The 14,261-nt window shown below is 36.3% G+C and overlaps 1 protein-coding gene across 2 annotated transcripts; it reads right to left on the bottom strand.

Annotated features, from left to right (window-relative positions):
* Positions 1-7,509: 7,509 nt before the first annotated feature.
* On the bottom strand, positions 7,510-13,350 carry LOC149545250 (uncharacterized). 2 transcript variants are annotated; one of them, XM_089790610.1, is made up of 7 exons: positions 13,166-13,350; positions 12,917-12,976; positions 12,128-12,611; positions 10,870-12,007; positions 10,505-10,771; positions 8,226-10,409; positions 7,510-8,034 (listed from the first exon to the last, which is right to left on the bottom strand). In XM_089790610.1, exons 1-7 carry the CDS (start codon positions 13,230-13,232, stop codon positions 7,609-7,611), a joined length of 4,626 nt encoding a protein of 1,541 aa, XP_089646736.1. In that variant the 5' UTR covers positions 13,233-13,350; the 3' UTR covers positions 7,510-7,608. The 2 variants fall into 2 exon arrangements, with proteins under 2 accessions (XP_089646736.1, XP_089646735.1); XM_089790609.1 differs by lacking the exons at positions 12,917-12,976; positions 13,166-13,350 and having other exon boundaries at positions 8,226-10,406; positions 12,128-12,836.
* Positions 13,351-14,261: the final 911 nt, after the last annotated feature.

Genomic DNA, 14,261 nt, shown 5'->3' with positions numbered 1-14,261 from the left:
CTCCACTCAAATAGTCCATAATATCATCCATCCTTGGCAATGGAAATTTTTACTTTATTGTAATCTTGTTGATAGCATGAGAATCTATGTACATCCTCCATTCTCCATTCTTCTTCATTGCTAATATTGTTGATACAACACATGGACTAAGACTCTCTTGAATCAACCCCTTCTGCAACAACTCATAAACTTTTTTGTTCAACTCTTCACTTTCTCTTGATGTCATTTTGCGCACTATCTTGTTTGGAAAATTGGCTCTTAGAATCAAATCCATCTGGTAATCGATCTTCCTCACTAGGGGTAATCCATTAGGTATATTATCTAATACAATATCAGAAAACTATCCCAACATATCTACAAATTTTATAGGTACCTCCTCTACTTCTTCTTTACTATCTTTTGGAATTATAGAAAAATATATATGCTCACACTCCATACCTTTGACAAACTCTTTTCCATCATCAAAACATATTTTGGCAGCACTACACACCATTTCTTCCTTCTCCTTCAATGGCTTCAAATTACGTTTCACTCCATCCTTGGTTAGAGTGTAGGTATTTGCTCACCCATCATGTATAGCATGCCTCTCAAACTGCCACGGCCTACCCAACAACATATGACATATGTCCATAGGTATAATATCACAAAGTACCTCATCCTAGTAGCTTCCAATCTTGAACTTCATGAAGCACTACTCATTGACCATAACCTTGTGGTCATCTTGCACCCAAGAAATATGGCATGGATGTGAGTGTTTTTGTCTCTTCAGATTCAAGTTGGTGACCATTATTTCTAACACTAAATTGTTAGTACTTTCACCATTAATAATCACATCACAACACTTATATTCACATCTGCACCTTGTGCAAAATAAGCTTCTTCTTTGATTAGGTTCATTCTCACCACTTAGTAGGACTCTTCTATTAACTAGGACTATTCCTCTTTTAGCATCTTTAGAATGTGATGATTTGACATCTTTAGCAACATGTGCAACTCTAGCCTAGCCTTCTATTCTTCAATCTATCCTTCCTTAGCACTAGGTACATTCAAATGCTCTATGCCCTTCTTCTCTATAGAGAAAACATTTCCCACACTAGCCTCCTCTTCTAGACGGTTGTCTTATACCTCTTCCTCTCTGATCTCTTTTGTTTTGATCATGGAAATGATTGGAATTGTTTCCCCTCTAGTTTTGACTACTACTTCTAGCCTCATCCTTGTTCTTTTGATCATCATTACGACCTCCATAAGATCGTCCACCAAATCTTCCACTGTGACCTCTTCCACTATTCTTGTCATCAAACTTCTTGCTTAGTTTCTCCTCAACTCTTAGGGTAAACTAGTATGCCTCCTCAATACTGGTCATTTGAACTAGATTCAACTTAGCCTTAACCCATGAAGATAACAAGCCACTTTCTCCTTATCAACTTCTACATGGCTAGTTCTAATGAGAACTCAGTAGAACTATTTGGAATACTCTTGAATAGATTTTTTTGCTTGCTTCAACACTTGCATTTTCTTCAAAAACTCAAGCTCATAATCCATGGGATTGAATTGTCACTTTAGTTTAGCTACCATCTAATCCCATCTGGTGATTTTGTCCTTTCATTTTCTATTTTTCTCTAGTTGAACCTCCTGCCACCAGATCTTTGCATGTCCCTTTAGTTTTTCCTTCACAAACTTGAACCTATTAGGATCCCAAATATCTTCATACTCAATGTACTTCTCCAGTTCATTGATCCAATCAATTAGCTCGTCTAGGTTAAGATTTCTCAAAAATATGGGAACTTCAAATTTAGGTCTTTTTCCAATCTTGGAAATGGCCCTAAAATGCCTCTCTTCCTTTGGGTTTAGAATTGCCTTTTCTCTGACATTTTCTTCTACTTCATCCTCATCCTTGCTTTCATCTCTTACAAGAAGATTTATTTCTCTGTGCATTTTTTCGTTTGATGCTTGCATTTATCTTTGGAGGGCTTAAAAACCCTCAGATGTAACACCTATAGCTCTTCTATTACACTCTCTTCATGGAGCCATTTTCATGCTTCTACTAAAACCCTAGTGCAAATATCCACTCTTACTTCTTTGAAAGCCATTCTATTGAAAATATCCATCAATTCTTGCATACCATACATGTGGTGCTTGCTTGAGGCCATACAAAGCCTTCTTCAACTTGTAGGTATAATCTTCTTTGCCTTGAATCTCAAAACCTTGTGGCTATCCCACATATACCTCTTCTTCTAAGTACCCATTCAAGAAGGCACTTTTCACATCCATGTGATGAATACTCCATTTCTTTTGAGCTGCAAGAGAGATTAGCATCCTAATAGTTTCTTGTCTTGCTACTGGTGCAAAAGTTTTTTCATAATCAATGCCATACCTTTGAGTGAAACCTTTAGCTACCAATTTTGCCTTGTGTCTTTCAACACTCCCATCACTATTATACTTGGTCTTATAGACCCATTTTGTGCCAATCTTTTTCTTCTCATGTGGAAGATCTACAAGCTCCCATGTCTCATTCCTATGAATGGAATCCATCTCTTCATTCATGGCTTGCATCCAAACCTTATTAGCACACGCATCTTCAAAACATGATGGCTCAAAATCAGCTTTAACAAGTAATGCAAAATTTATTGTCTCACCTATTGGATCCACTTCATGTGCTTGATTTTGACACCTCTCATAGATATCACTCAATCTTCTTACCTTTCTTGGAGGACTTGAGGATGGACTTGCTCTTGGGATTGGTGAGGGGTTTCTTGGTGAGCTTGGTGATCTTGAAATAGAACCATTAGATGGCTGCTCATTATCATTATCAGCAATATCATCATCATCCAAAACTGATTTTGGCTTTCCAACATGTTGTTTTTGATGACCATAAACTCCCCTTTCATCAAAAATCAAATCTCTTGAAACAAAAATCTTATTAGTAATTGGATTGAATAATCTATAAGCTTTTCTTTCCTCACTATAGCCCACAAAAATACATGATTCACTTTTAGCATCTAGCTTTTGCCTATTCTAATCAGGGATGCGAACATAAGCCAAACAACCAAAAACTTTAAAATGATTTACGTTAGGCTTTTTCTCATCCCATGCTTCATATGGAGTCATCTTGTGTAGGGCACTTGTAGGACTTCGGTTGAGAATATAGACGGCTGTAGCAATTGAATCAACCCAATAAGAATTGTTCAAACCCTTGGTTTGTAACATGCTCCTTGCCATTTCTACCACAGTACGGTTCTTCCTTTCAGCCACTCCATTCTGTTGGGGTGTGTATGCAGTTGTGAGTTGTCTTTTGATGCCATTCATCTCACAAAAATTATGAAAATCGTTTGAGAAAAACTCTCCTCCTCAATCTATTCTCAAACATCTGATTGTGTTCCCTTTCTCATTCTCTACACGAGCTTTAAACGTCTTGAATGTATCAAAGGCTTTATCCTTAGTCTTCAAAAAATATACCCAACACATGCGTGAGTAATCATCAATAAAAGTAATGAAATATGATGACTTACCCAAGCTTTGTGTTTGCATTGGACCACAAATATCTGAATGAATACGCTGAAGCGGGTATTGGGTGCTCCATGCATTGCCTTTTGGAAATGATTCCCTTGAATGTTTCCCTTTTGCACATTCTTCACAAATATGTTTATGCTCTTCAACCTTAGGAAATCCAAGAACTAATGCATTTGATGTTAGATTCTTCAAACTATTGAAATTCAAATGGCCATACCTAAGATGCCATAATATAAGAGATCCTCATGTGATATAAGAGATCCGACCAATTCATCATACTCCATGGTAGCTAAATTTTTGCTTTCTTCTATGACAATTGCTACAGTATTCCATCTTGAGGTTAGAGATCTTAATACCTTTTGTATTATTTGCTCTTGAGCAATAGATTCACCCAAAGTGGCCATTTTATGAGTCACATCTTTCACTCTCACACAGAAATCTCCCACACTCTCTGTCTCCTTCATCTTCAAGTTCTCATATTCTCTTTTCAAGGATTGTAGCTTCACAACCTTGATCTGTTCATTGCCATGGTAAGCATCTTTTAGAGTCTTCCAGGCCTCTTTTGTTGTGTGTGCATCGGCAATTTGAGGAAACAAGCTCTTATCAAGAGCCATCTGGATGTGAAACAATGCCATTGCATTATTCTTCTCAGCTTCTTTCTTCAATCTCCTGTCATTAGGTTGGAGAGTATTCCAATCTGCAAGCTCTTCATATCCGGATTCAACGATCTCCCAAAAAACTTTCCCAATCAAAAAAGTCTTCATCTTGATTGACCAATATTGCTAATCAACTCCATCAAACTCTGGAATTTGCAAATTATTTGTCATGTTGCTATCTTCCAAACACCTTCTGCTCTGATACCAAATGTAAAAACTTGAAAGATCCAAACAACAGCAGAGAAAATAATATCCAATACCCAAAAATCAACAATATATAAAAGTAAAATACACTATTTTTCTCAAGAACAGAGGATACTCTGTTTTTTTATTTAATTCAAATTCATGATCAAAATATATGAGCCACAGACAGCCACAATTTAATTGAGACTTTTATCTATATGTAAAAAGAAATAGCTTATAGCCCAACTCTTAATGATAGCGTAGACGTTATTGAAGGCTACAATCAAGGCAATAATACAGTGCATTGAATATGCAATGACACAGAGTTCACCGTATTGAAGATATGGTGCAACTTAAGAGTTATTATTTGAACTGAACTTAAACTACTGATGACTAGATTCTAATGCATGGACTACCAGTCAACATGCTCTTTATTAAGAAAGCAAACAAGAAATGGAAATTAGAACTGAAAGCTTTGATGGTGAGAATGAAGTCTTGATCTCATGACGAATCTACTCATTGTGATATGCAATAGAGTTGGAGTTGAACGGTAGAGCTGGAGTTGTTAACGACATCAATTCTTCAAGAAGTATATTCTTATGATCTTCCAGAGGGTTGTTCTAACTTCTATCTAGCTTAGTTCAAAATCAATGCTGGTAAAATAACAACTAATTAGTAACCTTATCAGCCAAGGAGTTAAGATGGATGAATAAAAGAAGCTCTGAATTATATTTGGGAATGCGATAGCTCACAATCTTCGACCCCAACCCAACAAGGAATTCAACATGGAGAAAGTCTAGTCGGTGGTAATTTCCCCCTCCCCTGACACACTACATTGATTCATCTCGGTGCACTAATTTCTTTTCTACCACATGCCAACATTTGTATTTATGTCCAACCATCAATATTTTTGTCATGACATAAACCCTCCTCCCAGCTGCGCCATAGACTACACTACTTTCAATTTGTTGAGCTTCGAGGTGCTTGACTGTTCTAGTACACCACCATTCATATTAGCAGGAAATAGTAAATTACCTTTGAATTCACTTCATATTTGTTAGTTCTTAATATATTTTGTAGAAGCTTGTAGGATTTATACAAGATTTTTGCGACTCTGTTTCCAAATATTTGACATTCTTCGTATCGGCTTCTGTTCTGCAACTTCTGGCATGAGATACTGCAGGGAATTGGACGAGATGCAACCTTAGCAGAAAAGAGAGTAAATAATTTTTAAACCCTAAAAAACGGAGGAGAAAGACTGGGATAGCCAGGATGTCTGTTGTGTTTGGGATAAATGGACGTGGGTGGAAGAAGCTATGCCTACCAAAACAAAAATAAAAAATATGATAAGCACGAGGTAAAGATTCTATGGACAAATACAATGATTATACGTTTTAGTGTAGATGACAATTTTCCTCCCCATGAAAAATGTTACTTTCCATGAAACCATATTACAAGTTTAGTCAAAAATATGAAGAAACTAGTGGAAAAAAAAAAAAAAAATCAGGGATTTTGCTTTTTTATCTGGGTCCATTGTAAATGAAGAAGAGCAATGCTAATAAGCAGAATAATAACTATATTTTCCTTTTAGCCCACGATAGGCGAACAAAAGAAAAATTCCATTTACTGCCATGGGGAAAGGGGAAAAACATGCCAAGAAGTTTTTAAAAAAAGCAGAATGTGGAGATACATACTAGTAAACCGTGTGCGTTGTTTCTTAGTTCTTAGTTACCAGATACTAACAATTAGCAATTGCATCTTAGTGTGCAATAGGTATGCTGAATAAATTTTGAAGGTCAATTATAGAAAAGATCATAACTTAGATTATAAATATAACCCTAATCTTAATTATTACATAAACCTAAACCATTATCCTAACCAGAACCCTATGCTTAACCATAAAATTAAATGTGTTCCAAAGTCTAACTCTAATTCTAACCTTACCCCTAATCCTAATCCATGATAATATGTATGTTGTAATCCCTTATACTAACCATAATTGTAACAGGAACTCCATTTTGGGAAACAAAATCATAATCTAAATTAGAAAAAGATTGGCTTCAATGAAAGCAAGTGTTTAATGTTATTTGATTGAATTCAAGTTTGAAATATTTGTATTTCAAATCATAATAGATTAAAGTAGTATACTAACAACAGATAATTTTTAAACTAAATTCTAATTTTAATCATTACTAAATAACTTATATTAAATTTCATAAATTAACAAAACACACAACTATGCTACAAATATATATATATATATATATATATATATATATATATATATATATATATAAACAAACTAACAAAATAATAATATGAAGATTTTTAAAATATCTAACAATACTAACTTTTTTATAAAATAAACTAAACTAATCTAATTTAAATTAAAACTTTAAATAAAACAAACTAAACTAAAATTTAAATACTAACTAAAAAAATAAAAAACTAACTTAAATTAAATATTAACTAAGTTAATACACCAATCCTAAACACTAAAAACACCCTACTTTATCATTAACTGCCCACACTCCTAAAACCACGTCAACCCACCTAAACCCTATCCTATACTAACACCCCTCACCCACCCTCTTGCCACGTAGGATACCACTCCCAATGCAGGCGCAAGACTGGATGGCACGCTGTCCAAAGGAGTATACAGGGAGAAGAAGGGAATGGTGGGACGGTTTGGTTTAAAATCAACGGACTATACACCTTCAATCGTCTTGCACTCCCCTTGTACGATGCGAACCATTGATGTAATTCTGAGGTTGGACAACTCCAGTATAGGAACGCCTTCAGCGTAACAATGCTTGTATGAAACAATATGTCGGTGTTATTTGTGCATCATGATTTAATGTTATTAATGTCTTCGACCTTCTTTAATGGTGATATTTTTCGGTCCTCTCACATGCATAGTAACTGCATTCATTGCACTCTCACTTCCATCGTCACATGTATAGTAAATGCACCCGCTGCGCTGTCACTTCCGATGTTTTTTCTTCATCGTCTTGTTCCCAATAAATTGATTGATTAGTCCCAAGGAAATTATCCATTGACCAATCTTAAATTAGCATTTAGCATTCGTCGTTACCAAAATATTTTTTAAATCTAACCGTAACATATTTATTTAGAACATGACATATGTTTAGCCAAATAGTTTAATTGAATCAGAAACCACAATAATATTAGTTCCGGGACTAATAATCATAAAATTACATTAATTGTGTAGAAGAGAACTCATCTCCACAATCTTTATTCATATATGATGTAACCGATCAACAATCGTACGCAACACATCCACACATTTCCACTGTTCACCTTCTTTCATCTCGGCCCTACACCCCTTCATTATTCTATACCTTCTCAAAACATCTTCAAATTGATCTTGAAAAATGCATTTCGGAAAACCACATAATGTGATTATCCATTCTCCTTTGCACACCTTATTAAAGGGGAGGTTTGTAAGTGGCCTATTTATTTCCTCTTCTGGAGTGTCACTTGTAACCACATAGCATTCAATAATTGCACTCAATTTTGACCAAACGCAGTGAGTTTTGTGACCATCAATTCCAATCACTCCATCGACGCCAATATTAGCGTCATAAAACAATTTTTTGTTTAAAACTGACTCCGCTCCCTGCACCGCTCCTCCGATCATAATCACTCCTCTTGGTGGAACATTCTGTGATAAAGGGCAAAATAATGTCACTTATCCATGGAAAATTCTTTTAATTTACAGATCACTAGAAAATAAAGATTATCATGTGCGAATAAATGACAAAACCAAGATGATTTTTAAAAACGAAATAAAAGAACACTTCCACTAACAGAGATATTTATAATTGTCTGTTGGAAAAGTATTGAAATCATTACCTTCAATTTACGGATACAATTCCGTAGTAATGCATTGCTGCAATAATTAAGTCCCAGGTATCTTAACTCCTGCAACTCTTCAAAACCTGCTATGTTCATTAGCTTTTCGCAAGAGCCAATATGAATTTCCTTCAAACAGCTCAATATGGCAAGACTCGGCAGCTTCTCTAGCACAGGACACTGTTCGATGTTGAGATATGTAAGCTTCGTAAGATCATTGGTTCCTTCTATGCTCTGCAAATCTCTGCAACTTCTTACCCGCACTGATAACAGCGTTGATGGCAGTATAATGCTCTGTAGTTTTTCACAAAAGAAGATTTTAATTTTCTTTGAGCAGCTCAGTCTGGCAAGAAACGGCAACTCCTCTAGCGCAGGGCATTGTTCAATGTTCAGAAATTTAAGCTTCGTAAGATCATCGATTCCATCTATACTCTGCAAATCTCTGCAACTTCTTACCCACACTGATAAGAGTGTTGATGGCAGTACAAGGTTCTGAAGTTTTTCACAAAAGAGGATTTGAATTTTCTCTAAGCAGCTCAGTCTGGCAAGAATCGACAACTCCTCTAGCGCAGGGCATTGTTCAATGTTCAGAAATTTAAGCTTTGTAAGACCATTGACTCCATCTATACTCTGCAAATCTCTGCAACTTCTTACTGACACTGATAAGAGCGTTGATGGTAGTACAATGTTTTGAAGTTTTTCACAAGAGCCAATCTGAATATTCTCCAAACAGCCCAGTCTGGCAAGACTTGGCAACTCCTCAAGCGCAGGGCACTCATTAATCTCCAGAAATGCAAGCTTTGTAAGATCATTGATTCCTTCTATACGCTGCAAATTTCTACAACTTTTTACAACAACCGTTAAAAGTGTTGATGGCAGTGTAATACTTTGTAGCTTTTCATAAGACTCAATCTGAATTTCCTTCAAGCAGCTCAATCTGACAAGACTTGGCAACTCGTCCAACGCAGGGCACTCATTAATCCCCAGATATGTAAGCTTTGGAAGATCATCGATTCCCTCTATACTCTGCAAATCTCTACAATTTTTTACCACAACGGTTAAAAGTGTTGTTGGCATTATAATCTTTTGTAGCTTTTCACAAGAGTTGAACTGAATTTTCTCCAAGCAGTTCATTCTGACAAGACTTGGCAATTCCTCGAGTGCGGGGCACTGATCAATGTCCAGCTGTCTAAGTTCCATGTTACCTGACAAGTTTTCCAGATTCTCAAGACCATCCAATCTAAAATATTTCAAATTCCCACATCCATCAATTATAATCCTCTTCAAGCAACTTGGACCTATTAAATCTGCCAACTTCTCAAGCTCCACACAGTTACGAATGCTTAATTGTACAATAACTTTACAACCAATTATTACTGTTCTCAGATTTTCACAGCTATCCAACTCAAAATATTTCATCTTCACATCTCTATCAACCGTTATCCTCTCCAGATGTTTCATATCCCTGAGGCGCAAGCACTCAAACTCAAGCATTTGACAACCAGAAATTTCAAGTTCTACAAGCTTCGCGATATTAGATATTCCTGACAAATTTTTCAACTGAGTACAGTTTCGAATGCTAATTTTCTCCAAGCAGCTGAGCTGTGCAAGCCTTACCTCTTCATACTGTTGACATCCACTAATCTTTGAATCTGCCAGCTTGCAAATATCAGGTGTTGCTGACAATCTCTTGAATTTTTCACAATCTGTAATCTCAAGACATTTCAATGTCTTTATCCCTGCTAAATCCACTTCGATGAGATTTTCCATTTTACAGATTCTGAGAGATTGAAGGCTTTCAAAGAAATTTCCATCAATTAAAATCTTGCTTACAAGTTCACAGCTATAAATCTCCAAATCTTCAACATTACTCATTATTGTTCCCTCGTTATTCAAAGCCACCTCCCCCTTCCAAAGCCGATTGAAGTCATAGATGAGTAAGGAATTAACAGAAGCTCCCTCTGCAGTAACATTGTAAACAGAGTCCCCTGCTATTGACCAGTCCGTTATTCTTAAACTACGGAGATTCATTCTGAGGGATTTTAGGAAAGACGTGATATCCATACGGATGTCCTTAGCATCTAAAACTAGCTTTCGCATGTTATCTAGTTGTCCTATCAAATCTGGAAACTCTTCCACAAATGTTTCACGAATCTGAAGTTCTTTCAAATAAGAAGGTTTCTGCTGTTCAAAATACACTTGTTTCAAACTTTCAGATATAAAAGAATAGTCAGGAAGCTGCCACAAATACATTATTTTTTATGGTGAAGAAGCAATACCTGCACTTCGCTCTGCCACAATTTTTGAAAACACCCATTGGCGATTCTTAAACACTGCAAGTTTTGAAGAGGGATCCATGAAAAAATGCTTGGTTTTATATCTGAATTCAGGTACTGTAGCTGAAGCCATAGCAGAGTAGCAGTATTGGAACCATCTTCCGGCTCCCCTAGAAAGTATGTAATTCTACAGTTCATGGATTTGTCCAAAATGGAGTGGAAACACCTGCCTTTGGTTTGTGCCAAAATCTCTCGGAATCCCTTTGATTCCTGTATTCACAGAAAACAACTTACATTTGTGTAGTAGAAGAAATTTCAGAATTCATATATCAATAAAAAAATAACCTATGGTGGAAGGACAAGCATACCAAACACTTAAGATCCTTGGGACGCCACACACGACAAGGATGGCCTAGTTCATGTGCCATTTCTCTTCCCAAGTCCCGAAGGTGGTCATGCATTCTCAGAGCATACTTGCCTTTGCTAGATTCCCACTTTTTAACTTCCTCAACAAGGCATTTCTCTTTCAGTGTTTTCAGAGCATGTCGGGCTCTCCATGCAGATCCCTGCCATATGGTCATGGCCTTGGTACTAGATTTTTCAGTGAAAAAGCAAGCTATATCCATGAATATCTGTTTTTCTACATTATCTAAGGTATCGATACTTATCTTCAATCTCCGCTTTATATCTCCCGGAAGAGTCTCCTTAACCTTCGTCAATTCATCCTGCCAATACCATTGGTCTCTACCAAAAACATGCCGACCCATAACCAGAAGAGACAGAGGTAAGCCTCCACACATTCTAACGAACTCCTGAACTAGATCCTTGAATGGGCTACGTGGAAATGGTTGGTCGAAAGCGTGCCAACAAAACAGCTCTCTTCCATCTTCTACACCTAATCCTTTTAAATGATATCCAATATCAATTCCTGCACTTACAAGAACCCCTGCATTTCTGGTTGTAACAATTACCAGATTATTATCAGGCTTCTTTAATATATCATTCACTAATAGAGCATCTAACTGTTCCACATGATCAATGTCATCTAAAACAATTAGGAAAGTGAAGGATCTGTTCCTTTCCAAGCGATCCCTCAGATAGTTTGTCCCTTCCTCACTACTTGAAAAACAGTGATCTTCACAGAAGATATCTTTCAGGAGTTTAGTTTGTAGTGAAGGTAATCTATGACTGGCACAGGCTTCCCGCACGTCAAACAGAAAACTTGTTCTTGTGTATTGTGACCTCTTCTGGTTGAACAACTCTTTGGAAAGAGTTGTCTTCCCAACCCCACCCATACCAAAAATGCCAACGACATTCGCTTTCCTTTTTGCTGCTTTTCTCATTCTACAATTGCTTTCAAAATCACGAACAAGGTCACCAAGGCATTGCCTTTCAAAATCTCCTACGAGCTTATGAAGTCCGATTGGATATTTTGCAACGTATAAACGCTTTGACCTTCGCACTTCGTTTTCCACAGCGGCCACCATGTATTTGAAATCGCTAGAGCTACAAGAGAAAGGCAAATTTGTTAAGAACGAAATTTTGCTTATGTAACTAAACCTCTTTTGCTAGAAGAAAATATATTATTTGAGTTGCAAGTAGATTTGAAATAGGCAGAAGACTTACTCTGGATCTGTGAATACGTCGCCTGCGGTGTAAGAAACTTGTTGAAGGGCTTCCTTCCACTCCTCCAACTTGTCCAGATACCTGCCCTTCTCTTGATATTTTAGAAACGCCTCACCATACACTCCCTTCTCGGTATGGCGGAGTTCCCAGGGCTCCACTTGGTAAAACACAGGAATAATCTTGGCATTACTCTGTAACATAAGAACCAGCTCACGCAAACACCAATCTGACTCTGCATATTTTCTTGAAAAAATAGCGATATGGACGGAAGCAGATCTAATCGCTGTCTCAATGATTGATATAAATGAAACTCCGCGCTCCTTCTCTTCGGAATCAAGAAATGTCTTTATGTCTAGATCCCTAAGGGACTTGTAAAGCTGTGTAGCCAGAGTTTGCTTGACATCGGGGCCTCTGTGGTTGATGAAAACATCATACACTCTTGAAGATTCTTCTATTTTCCTCCTTTTGCTGGGAGGCTCAATTCCTGAGAAAGCATTTAGTTGGTAAGATGAAGATGTAGAAGCCATATAATATGCAAAGATGGGGATGAAACACACAAAGCTAAGCAAATCAGGCAAATAATGGATATGATATGAGAAAGATGAGGACATGCATATAAACAGATTACATGGCATCCTCCTTCAAGGAAAGGGGAGGAAATGAATGTAACCATTCCCTGTTTGTTTGTTTCTTCCTGGAAATAAGTGGGAAAATGTCTAGAGAAAGACAGACTGTTTTATTCAACCCCCTTCCTCGAAAGGACAAGGAAAGAAAACAGAACTTTCTTACCAGATTGTGATAAGAAATCATAGATACGCCCTTCCCTCGATAAGACAGTTGAATGGAGACCTGAAAGCAAATGGGATTCCCCAAGTAGGATGTAAAAAACTTACAAATATTAAAAAAAATTAGTGAAACGTCGGAAGAACAAAACAATTCACGAAACCCTAAGAAGGAAAACCAGCCTCTTTTTCAAGATAAACAGAATGTAAAACCAATCCATTAAATAAATCACGAAGTAGAACTTTTTTATTATACCCAGATCTTCGCGAGCCAAGATGACAGGAAACACCAATGCGATTTCGGGATTGTTTCTCCTTCTCATTTCAAATTCTTTTTAACTCGATATAGCTAGGATTCCTCGTTCGTAGATAAACTGGCGTGACATTAGAACGAGCAAAAGGAGCCTTTGAATAAACACAAAATGCGCCATTGTCCATCCAGATTCCATACCAGTGCTGTGAAGAAGCAAGGAAAGGACCATCTTTGACCATAGCAAAGAAATCAATGGTCATTTGAGACAAATTATTTTTCAACGACGTGCAAATGCGAGTTCAACAACGTGCACGATACTGCCGCCTTATGCAGTGGATCACACCTGTCTTTCACTATATTTAATATTGATGGAAAAATATTTCTTATAGTCCCTATCATTGTAGAACGACAGAACCATTCTAGTGGGCGATTAGTAATTGCACTAACTAGGCATCTTCATTGTTAAATCTTGCATAGGAAACTTCTTTTCAATCTATGGGGTTCACTTGTGATAACAAAGGCATGAGACTATTGCATTTATTCAATTCAATTGATCGATAAATTCATAGAATTTAAAAGATTAAAAGAAATTTTAAATGTTTATTTATAAATCACATTTTTCATTTATTCTATTGATCATATTATTTTTAGTAGGGGAGAAAGTTCAATTTTCTTCAACAAAAATACAAATACTTTATAAGAAGTCTATTATGCTTTAATGAATGCATTAACTACAACTTTATCCTCTCACCATTTGTAATCAAATAAGTTGATTAGATTTTTCAAAAAACTAATCATTTTACCTTCCACCTCAACACTTTGAACAAAAATGAATGTCTAATCAATATTAATTATCACAATCTATTTTTCTTACCAACCTCAAATATAGAATTAAATGCTTATATTTCTTATTAGTCCCTACCTTATAAAAGGAAGTGAAGTAAAGTTTTCATTAGACCCCCTAGCATTATTTTGATAGCAATATCACAAAATTTGAAAAGCTAAATTTTTTAGATGTGTATTTTTAAATTCAATTACGACAACTAAATTCTTAATTTCTCATTGGTTAGGGACCAATTTTCTCATATAATTTCTTTTT

This window comes from Cupressus sempervirens, chromosome 7 (genome assembly GCF_028749045.1).
Source record: "Cupressus sempervirens isolate cs-2001-9-10 chromosome 7, ASM2874904v1, whole genome shotgun sequence".
Classification (NCBI taxonomy): Eukaryota; Viridiplantae; Streptophyta; class Pinopsida; order Cupressales; family Cupressaceae; genus Cupressus; species Cupressus sempervirens.
Note: the sequence above shows the minus strand (reverse complement) of the source record. Positions and strands in the feature narration are given on the sequence as shown.

Excerpts from the sequence above, each read along its gene's own strand:
- LOC149545250 (XM_089790609.1), bottom strand. The coding sequence starts at position 12,762 with ATGCCATGTAATCTGTTTATATGCATGTCCTCATCTTTCTCATATCAT. Across the intron at positions 12,008-12,127 it reads GACGTATTCACAGATCCAGA|CTCTAGCGATTTCAAATACA; the intron begins GTAAGTCTTCTG and ends TTTCTCTTGTAG. Across the intron at positions 8,035-8,225 it reads ATTGTATCCGTAAATTGAAG|AATGTTCCACCAAGAGGAGT; the intron begins GTAATGATTTCA and ends CCTTTATCACAG.